Genomic DNA, 26,182 nt, shown 5'->3' with positions numbered 1-26,182 from the left:
AATGAAAGCCAAATTAATTTTGTTTTGTTTTCATTCATTCACGGGACAGGTGGTGACACAGTGGTATTGTCACTGGACTAGTAATCCAGGGACCCGGGGTAATGCTCCAGTTCGAATCCCACCATGAGAGGTGAAGAAATTTGATTTGGATAAAATCTGGAATCCAGAAGCCTAATGACGACCACAAAATCATGATCAATTGCTGTGAAAACCCATCGGCGGCACAGTGGTTAGCACTGCTGTCTCAGAGCGCCGACTGCGGTTCAATTCCTGGCTAGGGTCACTGTCTGTGTGGCGCTTGCACGTTCTCCCTGTGTCTGCATGGATTTCCTCCAGGTGCTCCCACAGTCCATTGAGTGCATTGGCCATGCCAAATTCTCCCTCAGTGTACCTGAACAGACTTTGAAATGTAGCGGCTAGGGGAATTTCACAGTAATTTCATTGCCATGTTAATGTAAGCCTACTTGTGACTAATAAATAAAATAAGTAAATTTTTGTGAATTAAAAGTTATCTGACCTCTAGGGAAGGAAATCTGCTGTCCTTACCTACATGTGACTCCAGATCCACAGCAATGTAGTTGATTCTTAAATTTTCTATAAAATGGAGGGCAGTTAGGGATGGCCACAGCCAGCAATGCCCACATCCCAGAAATGAATAAAAAAGGGATTTGTCACTGGTTTGGACACCATTTATTGCCATTGGTCTTGAGAAGACAGTGGTGAGCTGTTGCCTTGAACCACTGTGATCCATGTGGTGTAGGTACACCCACAATGCTGTTAGGGAGGGAGTTCCTGGATTTTGACCTAGCAACAATGAAGAAATGGTGATATAGTTCCAAGTCTCTTGCATGGCTTGGATGGGACCTTGGCGATGATAGTATTCCCATGCATCTGCTGTCCTTGTCCTTCTAGATGGTAGTGGTCATAAGCCTGGGTTTCAGTAGTGGTAGGAGTGAATATTTAAAGTGGCGCTGATCAAATGGGCTGCTTTGTGCTGGATAGTGTCAAGCTTCTTAAGTGTTGTTGGAGTTTGGCTCATCCAGGCAAGTGGAGAGCATATTCCCTCAGACTCCAAATGTGCACATTGTAGATGATACACTTTGGGGAGTTAGGAGCTGAGTTTATGTGTAACACAATCTCCAGTCATACAAATATTGTAGCCACAATATTTATATGACTGGTCCAGTTCAGTTTCTGATCAATGGGAACCGCCACCAGTCCCCACCCACACCCCCAGGAGATCAGTGATGAGGGATTCAGTGATAGTATTGCCATTTAACATCATTGGGAGATGGTCAGATTCTTCTTTCTGGAGATGGTCATTGTCTGGCTCTTGACGTTAGAATGGTACTTGCCACTTACCACTCAAGTCTGAATATTGTTCAGGTTCTGCTGCATGTGGGCATGGACTTGCAGTTTCTGGGGAGATGCACATGGAACTGAACATTGTTCAGTCGTCATTAGACTCAAAATGTTCACTCTGTTTCTCTCTCCACAGATGCTGCCAGACCTGCTGAGTTTTTCCAGCATTTTCTGCTTTACTTTCAGATTTCCAGCATTGGCAGTATTTTGGTCTTTCATTTTGGAAGTGAAATTGGGAAACACTTCTACACATGAAGTGGTGGAAATTTGAAAGTTGCTCCCACAAATGACAATTGATGCTAGATCAATTGAAAATTTAAAATCTCAGAACATAAGACTTTTGTTAGCCAAAGATAAGGGATATAGAACCCCACACATGGCCATGTGGAGTTAGTTTGCACGTTAGCCATGATCTCACTGAATGGCGATGGAATAGGCTAAAGGTTTGCCAAAACTATGAAGGAAGAGCTTGCTTATCCATATAACCATAATGATTATCCAGTATGGAACCATCATATGCTGAAGGAAACTCTATAATTCTCTCTCAGTCGTTCAAAATATGGAGTGGTGAGAAAGCAGGTACAGCCAACCGTTAGGAAGACAAGTGGTATGTTGACTTGATTGCAAGAGGACTTGAGTACAGGAGCAAGGATATCTAACTGCACCTATACAGAGCCTTGGTGAGCTCACACCTGGAATATTGTCTGCAGTTTAGTAGTCTTACTAAGAATGAATATACTTGCCATAGACGGAGCACAGCAAAGGTTCACCAGACTGACTCCTGGGATGGCAGGATTGACTGGGCCTGTATTTACTTGAATTCAGAAGAATGAGAGAGGATCTCATTGAAACATAAAATTCTGACAGGGCAGGGACATTGTTTCCTCTGGCTGGGGAGTCTAGAACGAAGGGTCACAGTCTCAGGATATGGGTAGACCACTGAGATGAGGAGAAACTTCATGCAGAGGGTAATGAACATATGGAATTCTCTACCACTGTTGAGGCCAAGTCACTGAATATATAGATTTCTGGACTCTAAAGCTGCTAAGGGGTATGGGGAAAGCATGGGGGTATGATGTCCAGATAGAGGATCAGCCACAATCATACTGAGTGGCAGATTATGTTTGAAGGGCCAAATGGCCTACTCCTGCTCCTATTTTCTACGTTTCTATTTCCTATTCCATCATTCGAGGATTAAGGTAGTCTCCAAATAGCCAGAATTTACAGAAGAAAGTCATCTATCTCTGCCTTCATTTCATTTGAAGAGACATGGGACTAGAACTGGGTGCAAAGGGAGAGATAGTTGAGGATATGGGTTGCTTTTCTTGGACGATTGAACAGTAAATTATCACCTTTCATTTGTGAACGAGCAGACATAAAACCATTTCACTGGAGTGTCTGATTCTGCTTCAGCTCCCAACTGTGCAGCTGTTCAGCTCTTCTATAAATAGCGTTCATTAAAATCTACTTCATTGTGGCAGAAGTGCTATTTTTCACACTTCTTATTTGTGATCAGCCACAGCTCACACAATTAGTTCAGTTGCAGTTTCTATCTGCTAAACAATTCACTTTTCTGCCTCTGCTGGTTTCCCACACTTGTTAGCTTCAATCCTCGCACACTGACCAGTTCACTGACTCTTCAATCCTCACACACTGACCAGTTCACCGACTCGTCAATCCTCGCACACTGACCAGTTCACTGACTCTTCAATCCTCACACACTGACCAGTTCACTGACTCTTCAATCCTCGCACACTGACCAGTTCACTGACTCTTCAATCCTCACACACTGACCAGTTCACCGACTCGTCAATCCTCGCACACTGACCAGTTCACTGACTCTTCAATCCTCACACACTGACCAGTTCACTGACTCTTCAATCCTCGCACACTGACCAGTTCACCGACTCTTCAATCCTCACACACTGACCAGTTCACCGACTCTTCAATCCTCGCACACTGACCAGTTCACCGACTCGTCAATCCTCGCACACTGACCAGTTCACCGACTCTTCAATCCTCGCACACTGACCAGTTCACCGACTCTTCAATCCTCGCACACTGACCAGTTCACCGACTCTTCAATCCTCGCACACTGACCAGTTCACCGACTCTTCAATCCTCGCACACTGACCAGTTCACCGACTCTTCAATCCTCGCACACTGACCAGTTCACCGACTCTTCAATCCTCGCACACTGACCAGTTCACCGACTCTTCAATCCTCGCACACTGACCAGTTCACCGACTCTTCAATCCTCGCACACTGACCAGTTCACCGACTCGTCAATCCTCGCACACTGACCAGTTCACCGACTCGTCAATCCTCACACACTGACCAGTTCACCGACTCGTCAATCCTCACACACTGACCAGTTCACTGACTCATCAATCCTCACACACTGACCAGTTCACCGACTCGTCAATCCTCACACACTGACCAGTTCACCGACTCGTCAGTCCTCTGAGTGCAGTTGATGTTGTCTACGTGGACTTTAGCAAGGCCTTTAACAAGGTACCGCATGGCAGGTTATTGCATAAAGTTAAATCTTACGGGATCCAGGGTGAGGTATCTAAATGGATACAAAATTGGCTTCTTGATGGAAGCCAGAGAGTGGTTGTAGAGAGTTGTATTTCAAACTGGAGGCCTGTGACCAGTGGTGTGCCTCAGGGATCAATGCTGGGCCCACTGTTTTGTCATTTTTTTAATGATTTGGATGAGAATATAGGGGGCATGGTTAGTAAGTTTGCAGATGATACTAAGATTGGTGGCATAGTGGACATGAAGAAAGTTACCTCCAATTGCAACGGGATCTTGATCAATTGGGCCAATGGGCTGACGAAAGGCAGATGGAGTTTAATTTAAACAAATGCGAGGTGATGCATTTTGGTTGATTGAATGAGGGCAGGACTTACTCAGTTAATGGTAGGGCACTGGGGAGAATTACAGAACAAAGGGATCTAGGAGTACGTGTTCATAGCTCTTTGAAAGTGGAATCATAGGTGGACAGAGTGGTAAAAAAGGCATTTGGCATGCTTGGTTTCATCGCTCAGAACATTGAATACAGGAGTTGGGACATCTTGTTGAAGTTGTACAAGACATTGGTACGGTCACATTTGAAATACTGTGTGCAATTCTGGTCACCCTATTATAGAAAGGATATTATTAAACTTGAAAGAGTGCAGAAAAGATTTACTAGGATGCTACTGGGACTTGATGGATTGAGTTATAAGGAGAGGCTGAATAGACTGGGACCTTTTTCCTCTGGTGCTTAAGAGGCTGAGGGATGACCTTGTAGAGGTCTATAAAATAATGAGGGCATAGACAAGGTAGATAGTCAATATCTTTTCCCAAAGGTAAGGGTGGCTAAAACTAGAGGGCATAGATTTAAGGTGAGAGGGGAGAGATACAAAAGTGTCCAGAGGGGCAATTCTTTCACAGAGGGTGGTGAGTGTCTGGACAAACTGCCAGAAGTAGTAGTAGAGGCAGGTATAATTTTATCTTTTAAAAAGCATTTAGATAGTTACGTGGGTACGATGGATATAGAAGGATATGGGCCAAATGCAGGCAATTGGGATTAGTTTAGGGACTTAAAAAAAAGGGCGGCATGAACAAGTTAGGCCGAAGGGCCTGTTTCCATGGTGTAAGCTTCTATGACTCTATGACACTCACACTGACCAGTACACTGACGCTTCAATCCTCGCACACTGACCAGTTATTTAAATTTTCAGTTAATTGTTTACCCACATGCTTTTCTCCTCCAATGTTGAATAATTGAAGAATTCCCTCATGACTTCAGTAACATTTTCATTTTGACAGAGTAAAATACACCTTATACATTGACATAAATAATAACTGTTTCAGTTCAAATATCAATTGCTGCATATTTTGTTTTGCAAGCATATCTTTATTATTCTGTGCAATAAAATGTCATAATTAAATGAAATACACAATTATAATGTTTTGATCGAGGCAAAGGGGATTGAATAGTGTGCACTTCTCAGCCTATATGCAGATTGCGTGACTGCCATTTGAGGGCTAATTAAATACAAATATTTATGTAAAGATATCAAAAGGTTGACTACTTTGATCCACCAATAACTTTGGATTGTAACTGAAATCAGAGAATGTAGCAATCTTGTTTGGATATCTCAACTGATGATAAAGTTAATTACATTGGCCCGGAAGAAGGGAGGGATCAAACCAGAGAGGAAATAAATTATTTTGTGCAGTCTGTATATCTTGCCCTAAAAAGGCTTGAACTCAGTGCAAGTTTAACTGTTATATTCAGAAAATGGACACTTTTAACAAAATTGTATGTGGGAGAAATATATTCACATATGTACTTTTTCAAGCTTTTAAATTCCTGTTGGCCCAATTTTAGATTGTATGGATCTGGTTTATGATGCAGTCTTCAGCTAGGCTATAAATTCTGCTGTAATGTTAAGAGGAGCGGCAGGCCCTCACAGGGATCTGATTCACTTCAGGCCACCTTTTTGTCCTTGTCTGGTCCACAGCATTGACAGGGATAGCATGCCCACCTTACTCCAGGCACTAGGTAGTGTTGACATGCAGTCTTTTGGTGACTGGGCACTGTAGCTCGTGCACATCTGGAAACTGACAGTAATGGAGCAGCTGAGGAAAGAGTGTGAGAACCAGAGAGGTGGTGAACTTACGTGGCGAAAAACTGCAGCAGGCGACGGTGCAGAGGGACCTCGGGGTCCTTGTGCATGAGTCGCAAAAACCCAGCCTGCAGGTGCAGCAGGTGGTCAGGAAGGTGAATGGGATGCTGGCCTTCATAGCGAGGGGGATTGAATATAAAAGTAGGGAGGTCTTGCTGCAGCTGTATAGGGCATTGGTGAGGCCGCAGCTGGAGTACTGTGTGCAGTTTTGGGCGCCGCACCTGCGCAAGGATATTTTGGCCTTGGAGGGAGTGCAGAGGAGGTTTACTAGGCTGATACCGGAGTTGAGGGGGTTGAGCTATGAGGAGAGGCTGAATAAACTAGGCTTGTACTCGTTAGAGTTTAGAAGAATGAGGGGAGATCTCATTGAGACGTATAAGATGATGAATGGGATGGATAGGATAGAGGTGGAAAGACTCTTCCCGCTCAAAAAAGACAGTAGGACTAGGGGGCACAGCCTCAAGATAAAGGGGGGGCAGTTCAGAACGGAGTTGAGGAGGAACTTCTTCACTCAAAGGGTGGTGAATCTCTGGAATTCTCTGCCCGTTGAAGTGGTGGAGGCTGCCTCGCTAAATATTTTTAAGAAGCGGGTTGATGGGTTTTTGATAAGAGAGGGGATTAAGGGTTATGGGGAGAGGGCGGGAAAGTGGAACTGAGCCACGACAGATCAGCCATGATCTTATTGAATGGCGGGGCAGGCTCGAAGGGCCAGATGGCCTACTCCTGCTCCTATTTCTTATGTTCTTATGTTCTTATGAACTGTACCCCAATGAGGAGTGAGGCGGAGCGTAATGAGAGCAGAAAAATCTCCACCAAAATGAATAAAAACAAAGCAGATGCTGGACAACAGAGAGAGAGCAGTTTTTAAACATGGAAAAGTCAAGAAGAAATAAATATCAGTTAGCTGTCAGTGTAGTTAATGCACATTTCATTTCTTGCTGAAAGTAATAGTCAGCCACATGATCAAACATATATATCACAAATGATAGATTTTTTTTCTTGTGTCCTCCACCAATCACGTGGTGATAACATGTGATGCTCATTAAATGAAATTCATACCTGTAGCTATAATTTATTAGAGTCAGGTAATGGCATTTTGTTTGTATCTGCTATCCATGTCTAAGCTAAACCAGAACAGGTTGCCTCTTCAGATTCAATTGAATTAAAACATTTAAAATAATTGATATTTTATCAAAGGATTTAATTTAGATTGTAATTGAGATCAGTCTTATTTGCATAATTCTGAGAAAAAGGGACAAGCAAAACCGCAAGATAGTCATGGATAAGGAAGGCCATTTGAACACTTCAGTTCTTCTATCCAGATTGGCTTTGATGTCCTTCCACTTTTACATCGTCTAATTGATTCCTGGTTTTTCCATTCTCCGCTACTCTATCTAGAGACCATGATAACTGTTGATCACTACGATTGTATCAAAGAAGAGCAAGGGTATACTCGTGGGTATTTATCTTTTAACTTATACCTCTCAATCTAGTTATTATTTAATTGTCATTTATGGGAGCTTGCTATGAACAAATTTTTTTAAGGCAATGACTAGATTTGTAAAGAACTGAATTGGCCTGTAAAATGGTTTGCAGGATGACCAGCGCGGGAAAGATAATAAGGCAGTGGAGTGAGGAGGTGGATTCGATGTTGGCTAGGCCAGAGTAGGGGATTGGTTGATTATTCTTTTATTGAACAAATGATTAAGTTCCATATTCATGGCATCCTTGAAGGATCTGTAGCCTTTTTAACTGCAGTTGTAGAGGCTACATTCTAAACAGAAATGTACATCATTTCCATGCTGTAGAGTTGAAGCAACAAAGATGCTGTACTTCAGAGAAGACTTCCTGTCTGGGGAAATTGGAAATCACCCAATTACAAACTTGGCCCTTCACAACATTTCAAATATATTATCGTTACAGGCTGCTGCCTTGAGGCTCTGTGTGCTGCTCCCTTAGTGCTCTACAAAATGCTCCTCAGTGTCCTGCTCCGTCAACGTGCTGCGCTCTGCTCCCTCAATGCTCTGTGTGTTGTTCCCTTAGTGGTCCACACGTTGCTCATTTTGTGCATTACACCCTTGGTGCTCCACGCACTGCTCAACATTTTGCCCATAACGACTTATAATACAAACAGGCCAATGAGATGTTCTTTCCCCGAGCTCGGGCTTTAATGAGACATCTTATCATGTCAATGGCCGAACTGCGCTAGGGAAACACATGCACGGTGTGCATGCCCAAATACCAAAGGTTTAGGGCAGTGGCAAGAGGCAATGCTGCAGCAGTCTCCCAGTTGTTGCCTGAGAGATATGGAACTAATGGTGAGGCAGTGAGCAGCAAACAGGGCACAGAATCCCTTAAAATATGGGATAGTTGGTCATTCCAATGCATTGAGATATCCTGAGGTTTTCAAAGGCATGAAATAAATTCAAACTTTTTATTATACTGATTTAGGGGCGTGGGCATCGTTGGCTAGACCAGCATTTTTTGCCCATCCCTAGTTGTCCTTGAGAAGGTGGTGATTGCCCTGATTTGATTTGCGGGGAAGCAACAAATTAAACACATACCATACCTCCTCTAAAATCTCCATTTCCCAATACAAAATTTGTATTTCTAAAATACTGATTCACTGGTCCCTGGTCTGCCCAAGAGGTAGAAATAAAAATGAAGAAATTTGATTCTAAGGAATGAAGTGGGTCATGTGCCAGTAGGGAAACATATGTTGGACAGTGATCATGCTATCATAAGGTTTAGGCTAGCCACAGAAAAGAATAAAGTGCAACCCAGAATAAAGCAAGTTAGTTATGAAAGGACAATTTCAGCGGGGTGAGAAAAGATCTGGCTCTGGTAAATTGGAATCAAAGATTGGTAGACAACATTGCAGTTCAATAATAGACTGCCTTTAAAGGGGTGATATTTTGGGTAAAGGCGAGGTACACTCTCACATGGGGGAAAGATAGAACAAGCCAACCAGAGCTCCTTGGATGATAGATAGAGAGTAAGATGAAGTGAAAAATGTTGTGTATGTCAGATTGCTAATACAAGTAAGAGCCAGACTAAATATAGAAAATTCAGACTAGAAATGAATTAAGAGCAGCAAAGAGAGAATATTCGAAGGAAGCAGCAGCCAACATAAAAAGGAATCCAAAAGTCTTCTATAGGCATGTAAATAGAAATGGATGGTAAAAGGGTGAGTAGGACCAAAAAGGGCACTTACATTAATGTGTAAGAAAGATGACTATTTTGCATCTTTCTTTACCAAGCAAGAAGATCTGCCGCAGTTGTAATGAATGAGAGGTTGTTGAGACACTGGATGGGCTAAAAGTCGATGAAGGGGTGGTATTAGGAAGGCTGGCTGCATGCAAAACATAGAACATAGAAAATCTACAGCACAAACACAGCCTTCAGCCCACAATATGTCCCTACCTATCAGAGTTACCTATAACCCTCTTACTAAGTCCCATGTACTTATCCAAAAGTCTCTTAAAGGACCCTATCGAATCAGCTTCCACCACCACTGCTATGGCAACAGTAACAACACACCACTGTTATAACCTTCTTCAAAAGAGGCTGCAGGGATAAACCCAACAGGCCAGTCAGCTTAACCTCGGTAATGGGAAGGCTTTTAGAAATGATGATCTGGAACAAAATTAATAGTGACTTGGCCAAGTGCAAATTAATTAAGAAAAGCCAGCAAAGACTTGTTAAGGGCAAATCAGTGGCACTAATTTGACTGAGCTTTACAATGAAGTAACAGAGAGGTTGCTGAGGGCAATATGGTTTGTTGATATCATGTGCATGAACTTCCGAAAGGTGATTGTTAACGTGCCACATAACCAGCTTGTCAGCAAAGTTGAAACCCATGGAATAAAAGAGACAGTGGCAGCATGGATATGAAGTTGGCTAAAAGCAGGAAAAACAGTAGTGGTGAATAGTTTCATTTTTGGAATGGAGTACACTGTATAGAGACCTTTCCCATGGATCAGTATCAAGGCTGCACTCTTGTAGATCAATATTATGCAAGGCATAATTACAAAATTTGCAGGTGACACAAACCATGGAAGTATTGCAAACTGTGAAGATAGTGATAGACTTCAAGAGGACGTAGTCTGGCGGAATGGACAAACCGGTGGCAGGTGAAATTTATTGAAATGTGTGAAGTGATACATTTTGGTAGGAAGAATGAAAAGTTGCAAAACCAGAAAGATCTGGGGGTATATGTGCACAAATATTGAAGGTAGCAGGGCAAGTTGGAAATGCAATTAATAAGGCATATGGGATCCTGCGCTTTATAAATAAGAGGCATACAGTACAAAAGTAAGGACATTATGGTGAATCGTTATAAAATACTGGTTAGGCTTCAACTGGAGTATACTCGGCACTGTACTTTAGGAAAGATGTGAAGACATTAGAGAGGTTCCAAGATTCCAGGAGAAACTTCAGTTATGTAGATTGGGAAGCTGGGCTGTTATCCTTACAGAAGCGAACGTTAGTTTCATGAGAGGACTGAGCAGAATCAGAGACTTTAAACAGAGTCTTGTTTAAAATGTGAAGTTCCTTCACTGTTGCTGGGTCAAAATCCTGCAGCTCCCTTCCTCACAGCACTGTGAACATTCCTACAACACTTGGACTGTGGGGGTTCAAGGAGGTAGCTCACCACTACCTTTTTGAGGATAATTGGGGATAGGCAATAAATGCTTGTCGAGTCAGTGATGCCCATATCCCATGAATGAATATAAAAAGTTGATTGGCAATAGAACCAGAAGCACACGAGGAAATGCTCTTTTATGCAGCAACTAGTTAGGATCTGGAACACACTATCTGAGTGTAATGGAGGCAGATCCAATCCTGGGTTTTGAAAGGGAATTGGATAGTTATGTGAAGAGAAACAAATTGCAAGGCTGCAAGTAAGGGGCAGGGGTGTGGGACCAACTGAACCAGCATTGACATGATGAGCCCAGTGGTCTCCTGTGTAACCATACCGTGAGGACAATATGCAATATGACAGAGAGAGTTCAGAAGTCTACCCTCAGCAATCGGGAAAACTGCTTTAGTTTCATTTTGAGAAAAATAGGCTCTTGCCAGATTGCTGCAATTTTGGTGATTAAAATGAAAACAACCAATGAGTACAGCAGTTAGTACAAGGAGGACGCAGAAGGCACTGGTCTCGCCTCATTAGTATAGCTGGTTTTCCAGTTTATTTAAACTCCTTCCACCCTGAACTATATGTGGTTTACAAAACTCAGATTAAAGGTCAAAAGTGCTTGAAACTCAGAAAGGTGTATATATTGTCATAATACAGAGTGCCCTGCTGCCTAGGTCCAAGTAAAGTTCAAGTACTTCCTCCACTATAATTACCTTGTCCCAAAACTCCTCCAACACTCTCCACCTTCAAAGCCTACCTTTTGGCCAAGCTTCGAGTCATTTGTTCTAACATTCCATTAGTGTCAGTGTCAAATATTGCTTGATAACGCTCCTGTGAAGTACCTTCCACTGTTTCTCTACTTTAAAGGTGCTGTATGAACACAAACTGATTTTGTCTTTCGGTTTTGAAACTGTCAATAGCACAATTCTGGTAAAGGTTACCCAGATGAGAATTGATGGATTAAACTTCTTTTTTCATGAATGTTCAGGGTTATGTTCCTGTGAGATACGCCTTCAGTATGTTTTTCTCCTATTCTTGATTTAATTAATGCCATAACATTTGGTCAGAAAAGATTCACATTCACATGCTGATTATGCAATAACACATTGCCTCTTCTGCCTTTCTTTATTTAAAATGCTTCTTAAAACCTACCTCTGATCAAGCTTTTGGCCACGGGCTGTAATATCACCTCACGTGGATGGTGCCAGATTTTACTTTAAAGCAATCTTATGAAGGTTTAAACATTTTCATTTCAGCCCCTATATGGAGTGGATATGAAAGATCCCAAGGCACTATTTCAAAGAGCAAGGGAGATCTCCTATGTTCTGGCCAACATTTATCCCTCAGACAACATGACTGAAACAAATTATCTGGTTATTATCTCTTGCTGTTTGACAAAACTTGCTGTATGCAAAATTGGCTGCCGTATTTCCCTCATTATAACAATGGCTAAACTTTGGAAGTCCTCAATGGCCATAAATTGATTTGGGGTGTCCTTTTTAAATGCTAGTTCCTCCTTCATTCACCCCGTGCACTAAAACAGAAGGCAATAGCATCGTCAAACCAGTTCCTACCTATAGTGTTATCTGAAGACTTTAACTGTTTGCTTTGAGGTCACTTAAAAAAAAATAGAAAGCGGGCCAGATATAAACAACTGCATGTTTAAATCCAAGTGGGTTATTTATTTTTCAATCTACGAATCTAGCACCATTGCTGGGAATTGGATGTCTTATTAGCACAGGAAGTTATTTTCCAGCAGCCACCTTGATGCTGTTAAGGATACAATGAAGTATGCTGCTATTGACTTTGTACTTTGATCAAACACCCAAGTTTGTTTTTATTTTAAATGTACCACGGCCGTCCAGTTTTAGATAGAGGAAGTCTATTTCTGGCCTTAATATGATAAGGGTTTGAGTAGGAAAAACTGACAGGAAACCAAATGTCAGCTCTGAAAAAGAGACATGGTTGCTAGGTAATGCTTTTATACTCAACTGTTTAAATTAGATTTAAATTAGTTGATCACTTGGATTCTTTCCATTACCGATCTGTCTTCTGACATTAGCCAGCTTTTTGCCTGCCTACAGCTGGTTAGCTATGGATGACAGTAATTTATTTTGGCTATAGTTGGTGAAAGTAAGAAAATATTATGGTCTTCATTTATGTAGGTCAGTTCAAGACTGGAAAGGGAAACTTTTTCTTATGCCATGTTAGCTATAAAGAGTTAAATGAAAAGGTGCAAAACCTTTGTTCTAAAAACAGCCACGGATTTGCACTTTGAGCAAGAATGGGATGTAACCCTTTAAGGACCACAATCCTGGAGGGTGGTTAGCACTGCTTCCTCACTGCACCAGAGACCCAGGTTCAATTCCAGCCTTGGGTCACTGTCTGTGTGGAGTTTGCACATTCTCCCCATGTCTCTGTGGGTTTCCTCTGGGTGCTCTGGTTTCTTCCCACAGTCCAAAGATGTACGGGTTAGGTGGACTGGCTGTGCCAAATTGACCCTAGTGTCAGGGGATTAGCAGGGTAAATATGTGAGATTACGGGAATAGGGCCTGGGTGGGATTGTGGTCGGTGCAGACTCGCTGGGCTGAATAGCCTCCCTTTGTACTATAGGAATTCTGATTCTATGGGTCAGAAATTTCAAGTCTTCTCCAAGTTGAAGTATGCATTCAGAGGAATATCTGGGATGCATCTCTTGCCATGTTTTTGGGATTTCTGGGGTCTGAATTTTGACTCATTTGAAACAGGTGCATAATTAATCTATTATTTTTTAAAATATAAATATGACAGATTGTAAATTTCTCTCTCCCCAATTTCTTTTTCCTTTTACAATTGCCACTTTGATACCTCCTATCAAAATATAACTAATGGCCTGTTGGGGACTATCCATTGATTAAGCCAAATGTAAGACATTCCCTATGCATACCTGGTTGCACATTCAGTTGCAGGCATACAGGGAGATGAAGGATAAAGGCACAGTGGTACAGTGGTTAGCATTGCTGCCTCACAGCACCAGGGACCCAGGTTCAATTCCAGCCTCGGGTGGCTGCCTGTGTGGAATTTGCACATTCTCTCCATGTCTGCATGGGTTTCCTCCAGGTGCTCTGGTTTCTTCCCACACACCAAAGATGTGCAGGTTAGGTTGATTGTGCAGGCCAGGCTAAATTACTCCTTAGTGTCAGGGGGATAAGCAAGAGAAATACGTGAATAGGGTCTGGGTGGGATTGTTGTCGGTGCAGGTTTGATGGGCCAAATGGCCTCCTTCTGTACTGTAGGGATTCTATGATTCTAAAGCAGTTATGAACCAAATGTCTTTGCAAATAAAATCAAGAGGAGGTAATTTATAGAAAAAGTGCTACCTTGATTAAATTGTTATATTTCTATGTACAGAATTAAAGTTGTCAGATGATATTTTGTGTGTACTTTAATTGAATTTGGAATCAGTTGTGCTTTGAACGCTGATAATTAGCCAAAGAATTATTATTTCAAAAAACAAATCAATCTTAATTCTGGAAGGCTTGCTTTACAGACAGAATTGGCCGAAGGTTTATAACACACCCAACTTGAGCATTCTTAATACTCTCTGGTTGTACTGGGAGCATTGGAATAGAGAAGACCCAGGGGGCCAGTACAAGGATGTGACCACAGTCGGCAGAGGATATTTTTCCTGATGTGTGATGTCCAGTTCATTGTGAAATTACTGTTGCGTTTTACTCCTAACTGTTTGCAACGCTACTGGCGTTTGATAAGGTACCTCACAAGAGGTTACTGCAGAAGGTCAGAGGACATGGAGTTGGGGGTAGGGTGTTAGCGTGGATAGAGGATTGGTTGTCAAATAGGAGGCAGAGAGTGGGGGTCAATGGGTGCTATTCGGATTGGCGGTTGGTGACTAGTGGGGTGCCCCAGGGGTCGGTGCTGGGGCCTCAGCTATTTACCATTTATATAGATGATTTGGAGGAGGGAACCGAGTGTAGGGTGTCGAAATTTGCTGATGACACCAAGATTGGGGGAAAGGCAAATTGTGCGGAGGGTGTGGAGAGTCTGCAGAAGGATCTAGATAGGCTGGGCGAATGGGCCAGGAACTGGCAAATGGAATTTAATGTTGGCAAGTGTGAGGTGGTCCACTTTGGTAGGAAGAATGGTAGGAAGGACTATTACTTACGTGGCGAAAAACTGCAGCAGGCGACGGTGCAGAGGGACCTCGGGGTCCTTGTGCATGAGTCGCAAAAACCCAGCCTGCAGGTGCAGCAGGTGGTCAGGAAGGCGAATGGGATGCTGGCCTTCATCGCGAGGGGGATTGAATATAAAAGTAGGGAGGTCTTGCTGCAGCTGTATAGGGCATTGGTGAGGCCGCAGCTGGAGTACTGTGTGCAGTTTTGGGCGCCGCACCTGCACAAGGATATTTTGGCCTTGGAGGGAGTGCAGAGGAGGTTTACTAGGCTGATACCGGAGTTGAGGGGGTTGAGCTATGAGGAGAGGCTGAATAAACTAGGCTTGTACTCGTTAGAGTTTAGAAGAATGAGGGGAGATCTCATTGAGACGTATAAGATGATGAATGGGATGGATAGGATAGAGGTGGAGAGACTCTTCCCGCTCAAAAAAGACAGTAGGACTAGGGGGCACAGCCTCAAGATAAAGGGGGGGTGGTTTAGAACGGAGTTGAGGAGGAACTTCTTCACTCAAAGGGTGGTGAATATCTGGAATTCTCTGCCCGTTGAAGTGGTGGAGGCTGCCTCGCTAAATATTTTTAAGAAGCGGGTTGATGGGTTTTTGATAAGAGAGGGGATTAAGGGTTATGGGGAGAGGGCGGGAAAGTGGAACTGAGCCACGACAGATCAGCCATGATCTTACTGAATGGCGGGGCAGGCTCGAAGGGCCAGATGGCCTACTCCTGCTCCTATTTCTTATGTTCTTATGTTCTTATGTTCTTATGTTCTTATGGAATACAGGAACAGACATTGCTATTTGCCTCCTCATGTTCTGTTATATCATGCCTAATCTGTGTCTTAATTTCGCTTTCCTGCCTTGATTCCACATCCTTTAATACCTCTGCAAAACAAAAATCTATCCATCCTGGTTTTCAAATTTTCAATTTTCAATAGTTATCTTGGGGAGGGGGTTCCAGCTTTCCCCTACCCTATGATGGTAATGAGACAAACAATATTACAAAGAGCAGTTATTGATAAGTGAGAATGGGTTTAATTCTCTAGTACTTCTCCCTCACTAACTCTGATTTGCAGACATATGAAAACAGAATACATAAACTAACCAGTGAGGGATGATCTGATCGAGACATTTGAAATGTTGGAAGAATTTGATATGGAGTAGATATTCTGGAATCCAGAATAAACGAGCATAATCTTAAAATTAAAACAAGACCATTAGGAAGGAATTTAGCATGAACTTTATGACACATTTTGCAGCAGAAATGTGGAATTCTCTGCCTCCAGCAAGCTGCTGATGCTGGGTCAAGTGGAGCATTCAAAACTGAGATTAGTGTATTTTTATTGGACAACATATCAAGAGATATGGAGCAAAGATTGGCCAGTAAAGTTCAGGTATTATTCAGCCATGATCAACTCTCTTTTTAAAAATTCTTTCATGGGGTGTGAGCATCGCTGGCCAGTATTTGTTACCCATTCCTATTTCTGCCTGAACTTGTGTGGCTTGCTGGGGCCATTTCAGAAGGACAGTTTCAACTACAGTGCTGTAGGTCTGGAGTCACATATAGGCCAGAACAGCTATGAAGGCAAGATTTCCTTCTTTGTAGAGTATTAGTGAACCAGTTTTTACAACAATTGATAGTTTCATGGTCACCAATACTAAACCTAGTTTTACCTTCCATTTTGTTTGAAATAATTGGATTTGATATTTGGGATTTGAGCTGATGCCCCCTGAGCCTCTGGATTACTGGTCCAGCAGCATTACTTTCAGGTAGCATAGTGGTAATGAACTGAATAAAAGGGCAAGTTTGAGGAGCAGAATCATTTTCATTCCTAACAAATAGTAGCCCAGAATTGCTCTTTTAATGGAAAGTGGAAGAATGCCTGTCTCATTATACTAAAATTATATTCTCATAAGTCATTTGTTTCACCTCAACAATCACAATTTTCGAGCTTAGCATTTCATAAATAGCACAGTTTTAATGATGGTGCAGGAACAGAAAGACCTGCATATTCACATGCATGTATGTTCCTATATTGATAAAGCCATTTAAAAAATGTTATGTGTGAGATCCTTTATGTTATAATTAGAGACACAGGACAGAGTTTTAATTGCAATGGACTCGTGTTTGCAGTATTATCACCAATTAACGGGTTCTTTCCAACTTCTTGGAACTTCAGGCACCTTGCTTTGCACTTCCCTACTGTGACATTGGAGTAAATAGGGAGAAATTGTTTTTGGTGCCTGGAGGATCAGTAACCAGAGGACACCAATTTAAGTCAATTGGCAAGAGGGGAAATAAGGATTTATCTTACAAATGGGGTGCATTACCTAAAAGGACGTGGATGCAGTTTCAGTAGTAACTTTCATAAGAAGATTGGTTAAATACTTGTACATGGAAACATTTCAGGGCTTTGGGGAAAGAGTGGTGCGTGGACAAATGAGGAGCTTTGCATCTAGACTGTGTGATGGGCCAGGAGAGAATTTGAGGATGCAGAGTCAATCAATAATTATGCTTGCCCATCTCTAACTTTCAGATATATTTTTAGTCCTATTGCTATAGATACCGTTGTGCTGCTCGGAGTCAGAACACCCCCGACAGCTCTGCCTCCAACCTGGGTTTCCGCTGTGCTGCTGATGTTCTGCCAGATTACCTGAGGTGAGACTGGGCAAGACACTTCCCGGAGAGAGCCAACAAGAACCCGAGTATTGGCCTTCTTAAGATCGGAAAGAAACTGAATATATGTCAAGAATGAACTTGTCCTTCCAGCAGTCAGACACTGGAGCTTCCTGGAATCCACCAATAAGTTGATGAATGTCCCATCCACCAATTTGTGGGATCTTTCCATTCAGATGGTATGGCCTTGATATGTTTGCCCTTTTCACCAGTTTCAGCTGATACCTTGGGACTCACTTTAAGCAGGATTCTGTCATTGTTGATGCTAAAATAAAATCAATCCTCTTGTTAAAAACATCACCACACTTTGCAACCGGAAGCAACACAGTAAGGCTGAGCTCAAAACATTTTTAGACCAAACTTTCAGTCAATGGCCATATAAGACCAAGTCTGCTTTTCATCCGACAATTAGATCAAGTAATCTAATAGAGGTTTGTTTTCTCAACATTTTTAAAATTTCAATAGATACACTTTACGTGGCATAAGATCAGTCTCCAGTGCCAGGTTAAAAGGGGCTGAATTATATGGTACAGAACATCTTTATATAAATAATAATATTGATGATATGTAAAAGGAGAACTAGCTTGCATCGCTATATCCTCTTTAACTTGCTTAACATTACTCAAAAGACTTCACAGTCAATTAATTTTTTTTTGAAGTGTAGTCATTGTTGTAATGTTGAGAAACGCAGCAGCCAATTTTCATGTAGCCAGATCTTATAAATAGCAAGCAAATGAATTGCCATATGATCTATATGCTATATGTTTTAGCTATGTTAGCTCACACACACACACATCTGATACACTTCTTCAACTAATGCTGTGGAATCTTTGACATCTACTTGAGAGGTGAGCCTGTGCCTCAGTGTAATGCTTCACTTGCTAGTCAGTGCCTCCAACTTAATAATGTATGGGGGTGTCAGCCCTACCTTCTTTGCTGAAGTCTCTGGAATAGACATTAAACCTACAAGCTTCTAATTCAGAGTTGGGAATGAGTTGCTGGTCACTACTGCTGGCTGTTGCCTGTTAAGAACTGTGGGTACTTATCTCCCTGGCACAGGAGAGGAAAGAGAAAAAGCTGGGAAGGAAGTATGCTAATAGGTTTATCATGGCCTCACTGAGGACAGCATGATTTGATGAGCAGAAGCTGGAATTGTCCCAATCCACAGTCACCAGATCTCAATTGGTATTCTTCATAAATAGCTTTGCATTGATACTTGTATTTACATTGTAAAATAGGAGCATCAGAAAGTGGGCACAAATACTATTTAAACAACGTTAGAGAATTGTTTGGTTACATACAAATAACATCAGTGTCAGTATCTCAGTTTTCTCAGCCTTCTGGCTAAGATCAAGTGTAGTATCAACATGCTGTACTCGTTTGAAGTCATTAGGTTACATTTTAGCTTAATTTGAAGCAATTTTTAAAAGCAGCATCTCAGCCTTTTGGCTAAGATGCAAATGAGATCAAGCCTTGCAGGAGGAGCTATGCCTATTCCAATCAGCTTGGATCATGTAGATCAAGCCCAAGACAGGAGATGAGAGCTGTGTCTTGTCAGCTTGGATCGGAAATGTCTCATCTTGTTGACACTCTGAATTGGACTTGATTGAATTGGATTTTTTAAAAAATCTGTTATAAAAACTTCTGACATATTCGATTTGCAATGCTAAAAACTTACACTGTGGAACAAGCAGCAACTCAAGCCATGCTGATCCATTTGCTTACAACATTGGCACTTTACTTGGCAAAGTGGAAAACTGCACAGTCCATATCCTGTCCATTAAAAAAAAGGACAAATCCAATCCCACCAATTACCGCCCCATCAGTCCACTCTCAATCATCAGCAAAGTGATTGAAGATGTTGTTGACAATGCTATCACAGGGTATTTACCTACCAATAATCTTGATGTTCAATTTCAGTTCTGCCAGGACCCCATTGCAGCCTTGGTCTTAATATGGAAAAAGAGCTGAATTCCAGAGATGAGGTGTGAGTAACAGCCCTTGACCAAGCATTTCACCAAGTGTGGCAACAAGGATCCAGAACAAAATTGAATTCATTGGGATTTGGTTGGTTGGTTGGTAGAGGTGGAGGGGAAGGATCAGGGGAGGGGCAGATACTCTCTACGATCTGGAGTCATACCTGGACAAGGGAAAATGATTGTGGTTGTTGAAGACCAGTCAGCTCAGCCCAGGGACATTGCTGCAAGAGTTTCTCAGGACGGTGTCCTGTAGGCCCAGCCATCTTCAGCTGCTTCATCCTTCTCTCCATCAAAATGTCAAAGGTGGGAACATTTACTCATGATTTTGCACAGTTAAATTCTATTAGCAATTCCTCAGATAATAAAGTAATTAATGTCTACTTGCAGCAAACATGGACAATATTTAAGCTTGGCCTAATAAGTGACGAGTATCTTTGCAACCACACAAGTGCCAAACAATGACCATCTCCAGTAAGAGATGGTCTAACCACCTCTGCTTGATATTCAACAGTGATACCATCATCAGCCTGAGGGTTATCATTGACCAGAAATGTAACAGGTCCAATTACCTAAATGCTGTGGCAACAAGAGCAGAGCAGAGATTGGGAATTCTGTAGTGAGTAACTTCCCTCCTGATTCCCCAAAGCCTGTTCACCATCTAAGAGGCAGAGTCAAGAGTGTGATGGAATTCTCTCCACTAGTGTAGGTGACTACGGTCACAACAACACTCAAAAAGCTTAACACACTCCAATACAAAGCAGCCCACTTGATCTACACCCCACCCATCACTTCAAACATTTGGTCCCTCCATGCACAATGATTCCAATATGTACCATATAAAAAAAACTGCAACAACTGGCCAAGCTTCCTTCACGCCATCCTGACTTGAAAATATATTGCTTTTTTCTTCAACATTGATAAGTCAAAATCCTGGAACTTCCTATCTAACAGCACCTTTGGAACACCTTCACCACATGGACACAGTTCAAAACTGTAGCTTTTCATTGCAATCTAAAGGGCAATTAAACATGGGAAACAAATGCTTAGCCACATCTCATGAATAATTTTTGAAAATCAGTGTGTTTATATGCATATTTGTAATTGGGTTTGACAACATTGAAGATAATTCACTTTTTTACAAGAACATTGTGTCTGCTTTTAATTCTGTCTCTGCTGTGTTTGAATTTGTTGACTCTGAAACTCTCAATCATGAATTATTTCCAAGATTAGCTGTTCTCTTTATTCTATATATGTGTAATTACGTGATATTCTGAACATATTAATATCTGAATGAACATCCTGTCAATTGTTTGTATTATAAATTCCTTGTTGACATTTATAATGAAAACTTCATTTATAATGTCATGGTGTAATTGCACCTCCCACCACTGTTAGCACTGTAGTGCACCAGTTTTGTGCCTCACCTTATAAGCCTCGATGACAAAGAAACTCCCACACTTCAACCAACTCTACTCCAATTGCTGTGTTTTACCATTTAAATCAGACCATTTAACTTCTATAGTGTGTTTAAAGTGTTGAAACATCCCAACCACTTCACAGGGACATAGACATAACAATGACACTGAGCCAAATAAGGAGATATTAAGATAGGTAACCAAAAATTTGAGAAAAGAGTCCCCTTGAAGACAGCACTCAGTTTTGACTCCCTAACTGTAATGTCACAGGGAGATCAACCAGTCTGCAGCACTTATTTCAGGTTTGTTTGAGCTAAGTGACTTTTTATGAGAGTACTGAGTGCTGGTGACCTGATGGGGGTGGATGACTCACAGCAGCAGCAGCAAGCGGATCATGAAAACTAGCTCCCGGTGTGTTTTGTTAATTCAGTACCATCACACAGTTGGGGCTCAACAACTTCAAGCTACAGGACTAGCAGTTTAAACAACAGTACTACAGAATAAATAAAGTCGATAATTGTTCAGAATTTGATTTGCAGTATAAAAGAGTCGCTGAAGGTGACAGTAGCTCATTAACATCAGCTATCTTTGTGGCAGGTAAGTATTACTCCGAAGAGCTTCTTCGTGTTTGTGGTGCTGGCTGATTATAACCGCGCATGTTTGCTTTTCAGTGCCCTTTCCTCATTTATGGGAAGACTGTTTTGCAAATGACTGTCATTCCATGCCTGAACCTATCTGACTATTTTCACAGAAACACTGCAGTGCTTTGCTGCTTCAGTGTTGTGTTCCAGAGTTTATGTTACATGCCCCCAACTGAAAAGACCTGCATCCTGTATTGTCCTTCTTCCCTACCTCAAGCTAGCCCAAGATACTTTATAACAAATAAACAATATTTTTGTTTATCATCACTGCTATGATGGGGGGAAATGCGCAGCAGGTTTCCACAAACAACATGAGTCTAAATAATCAGTTTTCTGTTTTGATAAACATTTATCCGTTTAGGGATAACTGTTGGCAAAGACACCAGGATAACTCCCTAAAATAAAAGCAAAATACTGTGGATGCTGGCATCTGAAACAAAGGCATGGAATGCTGGAAAATCTTAGCAGGTCTGACAGCATCTGTGGGGAGAGAATGGAGCCAACATTTCAAGTCTAGATGACCCTTTGTCAGTTGGGTAACTCCCTGCTTTTCTTCCAAAAGTGCCAAGGTATCTTTTACATGCACCTGAAACGGTAGATGGACCCTCAGCCAATTTCTCGTACAAAAATAGCTGCCTCGGTGCTACACTGAAGTGTCAGTCTAGATTAAATGCTCAAGTCATTGGATGGGGAGTTGAATCCATGGCCTACTGACTCAGAGGTCCAATGCAACCATGCTTCTGGGAGTAATGCCACTCCAGGGAGCTCTCACCCTGCATTGCAAACAAGTATCTTCCCTAGTAACGTGAATGTGTACTATCCAAACATCACACAACTCCAGAATACTTTATTCAGACCATGCAAATCCAGGTAATGGGTTTAATCAATCAATCAGCAAACGAAGTATGAAGCTGCAATCTGAGCTCTGCACTAAAGTTCCTTAAAAGCGCAGTACCCAATTTGCAGGTACAGTCATTTTATTTAAGAACTTCTGCTATCACAAACTGCTTGCAAGTATTCTGGATCATTTTATGAAATGGTGGGAGTTTTTGGATTCACCTGCCAATGTTGCTACTTGCTCACAGGGGCAAAGGAATAGGCAATTTGTCCAGATAAATGGTGCAGTAGGTGTGCAGGCAACAGTGGTAGTGCCTCTGGCACTGGACGAAAAGGGATTGGTTTAGGTTAGAGGGTCATTGTTTTTTAACTGGTCGGCGCAACATCGTGGGCCGAAGGGCCTGTTCTGCGCTGTAATGTTCTATGTAGCACAACAGGAAGATGAACCAGAGGCTGAGGAGAGGGCAGGTTCAGCCAAGCACATCATCAAATTGCAGCCAGACTCTTCCGTGCTCCTCAATAGTGACAGGCTGTTTGGCAGGCCAACCAATGCACCAAACATCTCACTGTGTATCCTTTTCAGTCTTCTACCACATGCCACCCTATTGCGCACCCTCATCTGCGACCTCTGTAGGGGTAGCAGGTCTCATTTGAGACCTCACCAACTGGCAAGCAAATTATCTTCTCCCCTAATCTTGCTGCTACCCACTCATGCCCACATGAATGACCACCACATGATCCAACTGTATCAAAGCCTCTAAGGTACGTATGATGTCAGTGACTGAGCTGGCAGCTAAGTATGTTGCTCCAGTAATGGGGCCTCTTCATCAGTGTTGTGCTGTGACTCTCCCTCTGTATTCCTCCTTGAGCAGCTCTCACTGGCCAGGTGGAGGTACTTGGGTGTCTAAATGCAGGCAATCAGGGAAGATTGGGTGAGGAATTATGTAGATGGGAATGGGAGCGATGTCCAATTGTCACTTACTCATTATGCCAAAGAGTAGAATGAGAGTGAACCAGAAGTTGAAAGGGGTCATAAGGCAGGAAAATTTGATTTATTACTAGCACATGTATTAGTATACAGTGAAAAGTATTGTTTCTTGCGCACAATATAGTCATATATCATTTGTAGAGAAGGAAAAGAGAGAGTGCAATATGTGTGTTACAGTCATAGCCAGGGTGTCGAGTAAGATCAACTTAATGCAAGGTAGATCCATTCAAAAGTCTGATGGTAGCAGGGAAGAAGCTGTTCGAGTCAGTTGGTATGCTCCCGACAGAAGAATGTGTTAGAGAGTATGTCCAGGGTGTGTGGAGTCCTTAATTATGCTGGCTGCTCGGCCGAGACAATGGAAGTTTTGACAGAGTCAGTGGATGGGAATGTGGTTTGTGTGATGGATTGGACTGCATTCATGACCTTTTGTAGCTTCTTGCAGTCTTGGGCAGAGCAGGAAACAACCAGAAAGAATGCTTCTGTGCATCTGTAAAAGTTGGTGAGAGTCAAAGCTGACATGTCAAATTTCCTTGGTCTTCTGAGAAAGTAGAGACATTGGTGGGCTTTCTTGACAATAGTGTTGGCAGAGGGGAGCAGGACAAGTTGCTGGTGATCTGGATACCTAAAAAGTTGAAGCTTTCAACCTTTTCTAGTTCGCGCCCGTTGATGTAGACGGGGGCATGTTGTCCACTATTCTTCCTGAAGTTCACAACAATCTCCTTCATTTTATTAGCATTGAGGGAAAGATTATTGTCATTGCACTAGATGACCAGATTCTTTATCTCATTCCTGTACTCTGTCTCGTCACTGTTTGAGATCCACTGTGGTGGTGTCATCAGCAAACTTGAAAATCGAGTTGGAGGGGAATTTGGCCACACAGTCATAGGTGTATAAAGGGTATACTAGGGGGCTGAGAACACAGCTTGTGGGGCACCGATGTTGAGGATGATCATAGAGGAGGTGTTGTTGTCTATCATAAGAACATAAGAAATAGGAGCAGGACTAGGCCATCTAGCTCCTCGAGCCTGCCCCGCCATTCATTAAGATCATGGCTGATCTGAAAGTGGTTCAGTTCCACTTACCCACCTGCTCCCCATAACCCTTAATTCCCTTATCGATCGGACATCTATCTACCTATGACTTAAACACATTCAACGAGGTAGCCTCCACCGCTTCAATTCACTACCCTATGACCTCCCCCCCCTCATTTTGAGGCTGTGTCCTCTAGTTCTTGTTTCCTTTCTAAATGGAAAGAATCTCTCTGCCTGTACCCTATCTAGCCCCTTCATTATCTTATATGTCTCTGTAAGATCACCGCTAAGCCTTCCAAACTCCAGTCAGTACAGGCCCAATCTACCCAATCTCTTCTCATAATCTAATCCCCTCATCTCCAGTATCAACTTGGTGAACCTTCTCTGTACTCCCTCCAAGGCCAATATATCCTTTTGCAAATAAGGGAACCAAAATTGCATACAATACTCTACAAGGTACTGGTGAGGTCGCAACTACAGTTGCAGCAAGACCTCCCTGCTTTTATATTCCATCCCACTCGTGATAAAGGCCAACATTCCTTTTGCCTTCTTGATCACCTGCTGCACCTGCAGACTGAGTTTTTGCGATTCATGCACAAGGACCCCCAGCTCCCTCTGCACAGTAGCATGTTGTAATTTTTCACCGTTTAAATAATATTCCATTTTACTATTATTCCTTCCAAAGTGGATAACCTCACATTTGCCAACGTTATACTCCATCTGCCAGATGCCTGCCCCCTCACTCAGCCTATCCAAATGTCTCTGCAGACTTTCTGCGTCCTCCACGCAACTCGCTTTCCCACTCATCTTCGTGTCATCAGCAAACTTTGTTACCCTACACTCGGTCCCCTCTTCCAGGTCACCTATGTATATGGTAAACAGTTGAGGCCCCAGCACCGATCCCTGCGGCATGCCACTAGTCACCAACTGCCAACCAGAAAAGCACCCATTTATTCCAACTCGCTGCTTCCTGTTAGATAGCCAATCCTCAATCCATGTTAACACTTTACCCCCAACTCCGTGTACCTCAATCTTCTGCAGCAACCTTATGTGAGGCACCTTATCGAAAGCCTTCTGGAAATCTAAAAACACCACATCTACCGGCTCCCCTCTGTCAATCGCACTCATTACATCCTCATAGAAATCCAGTAAATTCATCAAACACGATTTTCCCTTCATGAATCCATGCTGCGTCTGCTAGATCAAACCATTCTTTCCAGGTGTCCTGCTATTTCTTCTTTAACGATGGATTCAAGCATTTTCCCAACTTCGGACGTTAAGCTAACCGGCCTGTTGTTACCTGCCTTTTGTCTACTTCCTGTTTTAAACAGCAGTGAAACAGTAGTTGTTTTCCAATCAGCCGACACTTCCCCAGAGTCCAGTGAATTTTGATAAATCACTACTAACGCATATGTTATTTCTTCTGCCATTTCTTTCAGTACCCTGGGATGCATTCCATCCAGGCCCGGAGACTTGTCTACCTTTAGTCCCATTAGTCTACCAAGCACTACCTCTTTAGTAACAGTAATCATTTTAAGGACCTCACCCCCTACAGTCCCACAACCGTTAACATTCAGTAAGCTATTTGTGTCCTTTACTGTGAAGACCGACACAAAAAACTTGTTTAAGGCTTCGGCCATTTCTTTGTTTCCCATTATTAAATCCCCCTTCTCGTCTTCTAAGAGTCCAACATTTACTTTAGCCACTCTTTTCCTTTTTATATATTTGTAAAAACCTTTACCATCAGTTTTTATATTTTGCGCT

General features: G+C 42.3%; 2 protein-coding genes and 1 non-coding gene across 5 annotated transcripts in view; 2 read left to right on the top strand and 1 right to left on the bottom strand.

Moving 5' to 3' along the window:
* Window positions 1-20,767, top strand: part of sumf1 (sulfatase modifying factor 1) — a 133,779-nt gene extending 113,012 nt beyond the window's left edge. The window contains exons 9-10 of the mRNA XM_080184022.1: window positions 17,400-17,509; window positions 19,448-20,767. Of these exons, the coding sequence (XP_080040148.1) occupies window positions 17,400-17,509; window positions 19,448-19,481 (144 nt within the window). The 3' untranslated portion in view covers window positions 19,482-20,767. The remainder of the gene's footprint in view (window positions 1-17,399; window positions 17,510-19,447) is intronic.
* Window positions 1-26,182, bottom strand: part of itpr1a (inositol 1,4,5-trisphosphate receptor, type 1a) — a 516,106-nt gene that overhangs the window by 455,411 nt on the left and 34,513 nt on the right. The window lies entirely within an intron of this gene.
* On the top strand, window positions 18,851-19,050 carry LOC145341694 (U2 spliceosomal RNA). Its single transcript, XR_013886446.1, has one exon. It is a non-coding gene; the product is annotated as a U2 spliceosomal RNA (small nuclear RNA).

Source organism: Carcharhinus amblyrhynchos, chromosome 3 (genome assembly GCF_965287045.1).
Source record: "Carcharhinus amblyrhynchos chromosome 3, sCarAmb.v2.hapA, whole genome shotgun sequence".
Taxonomy (NCBI): domain Eukaryota; kingdom Metazoa; phylum Chordata; class Chondrichthyes; order Carcharhiniformes; family Carcharhinidae; genus Carcharhinus; species Carcharhinus amblyrhynchos.
Note: the sequence above shows the minus strand (reverse complement) of the source record. Positions and strands in the feature narration are given on the sequence as shown.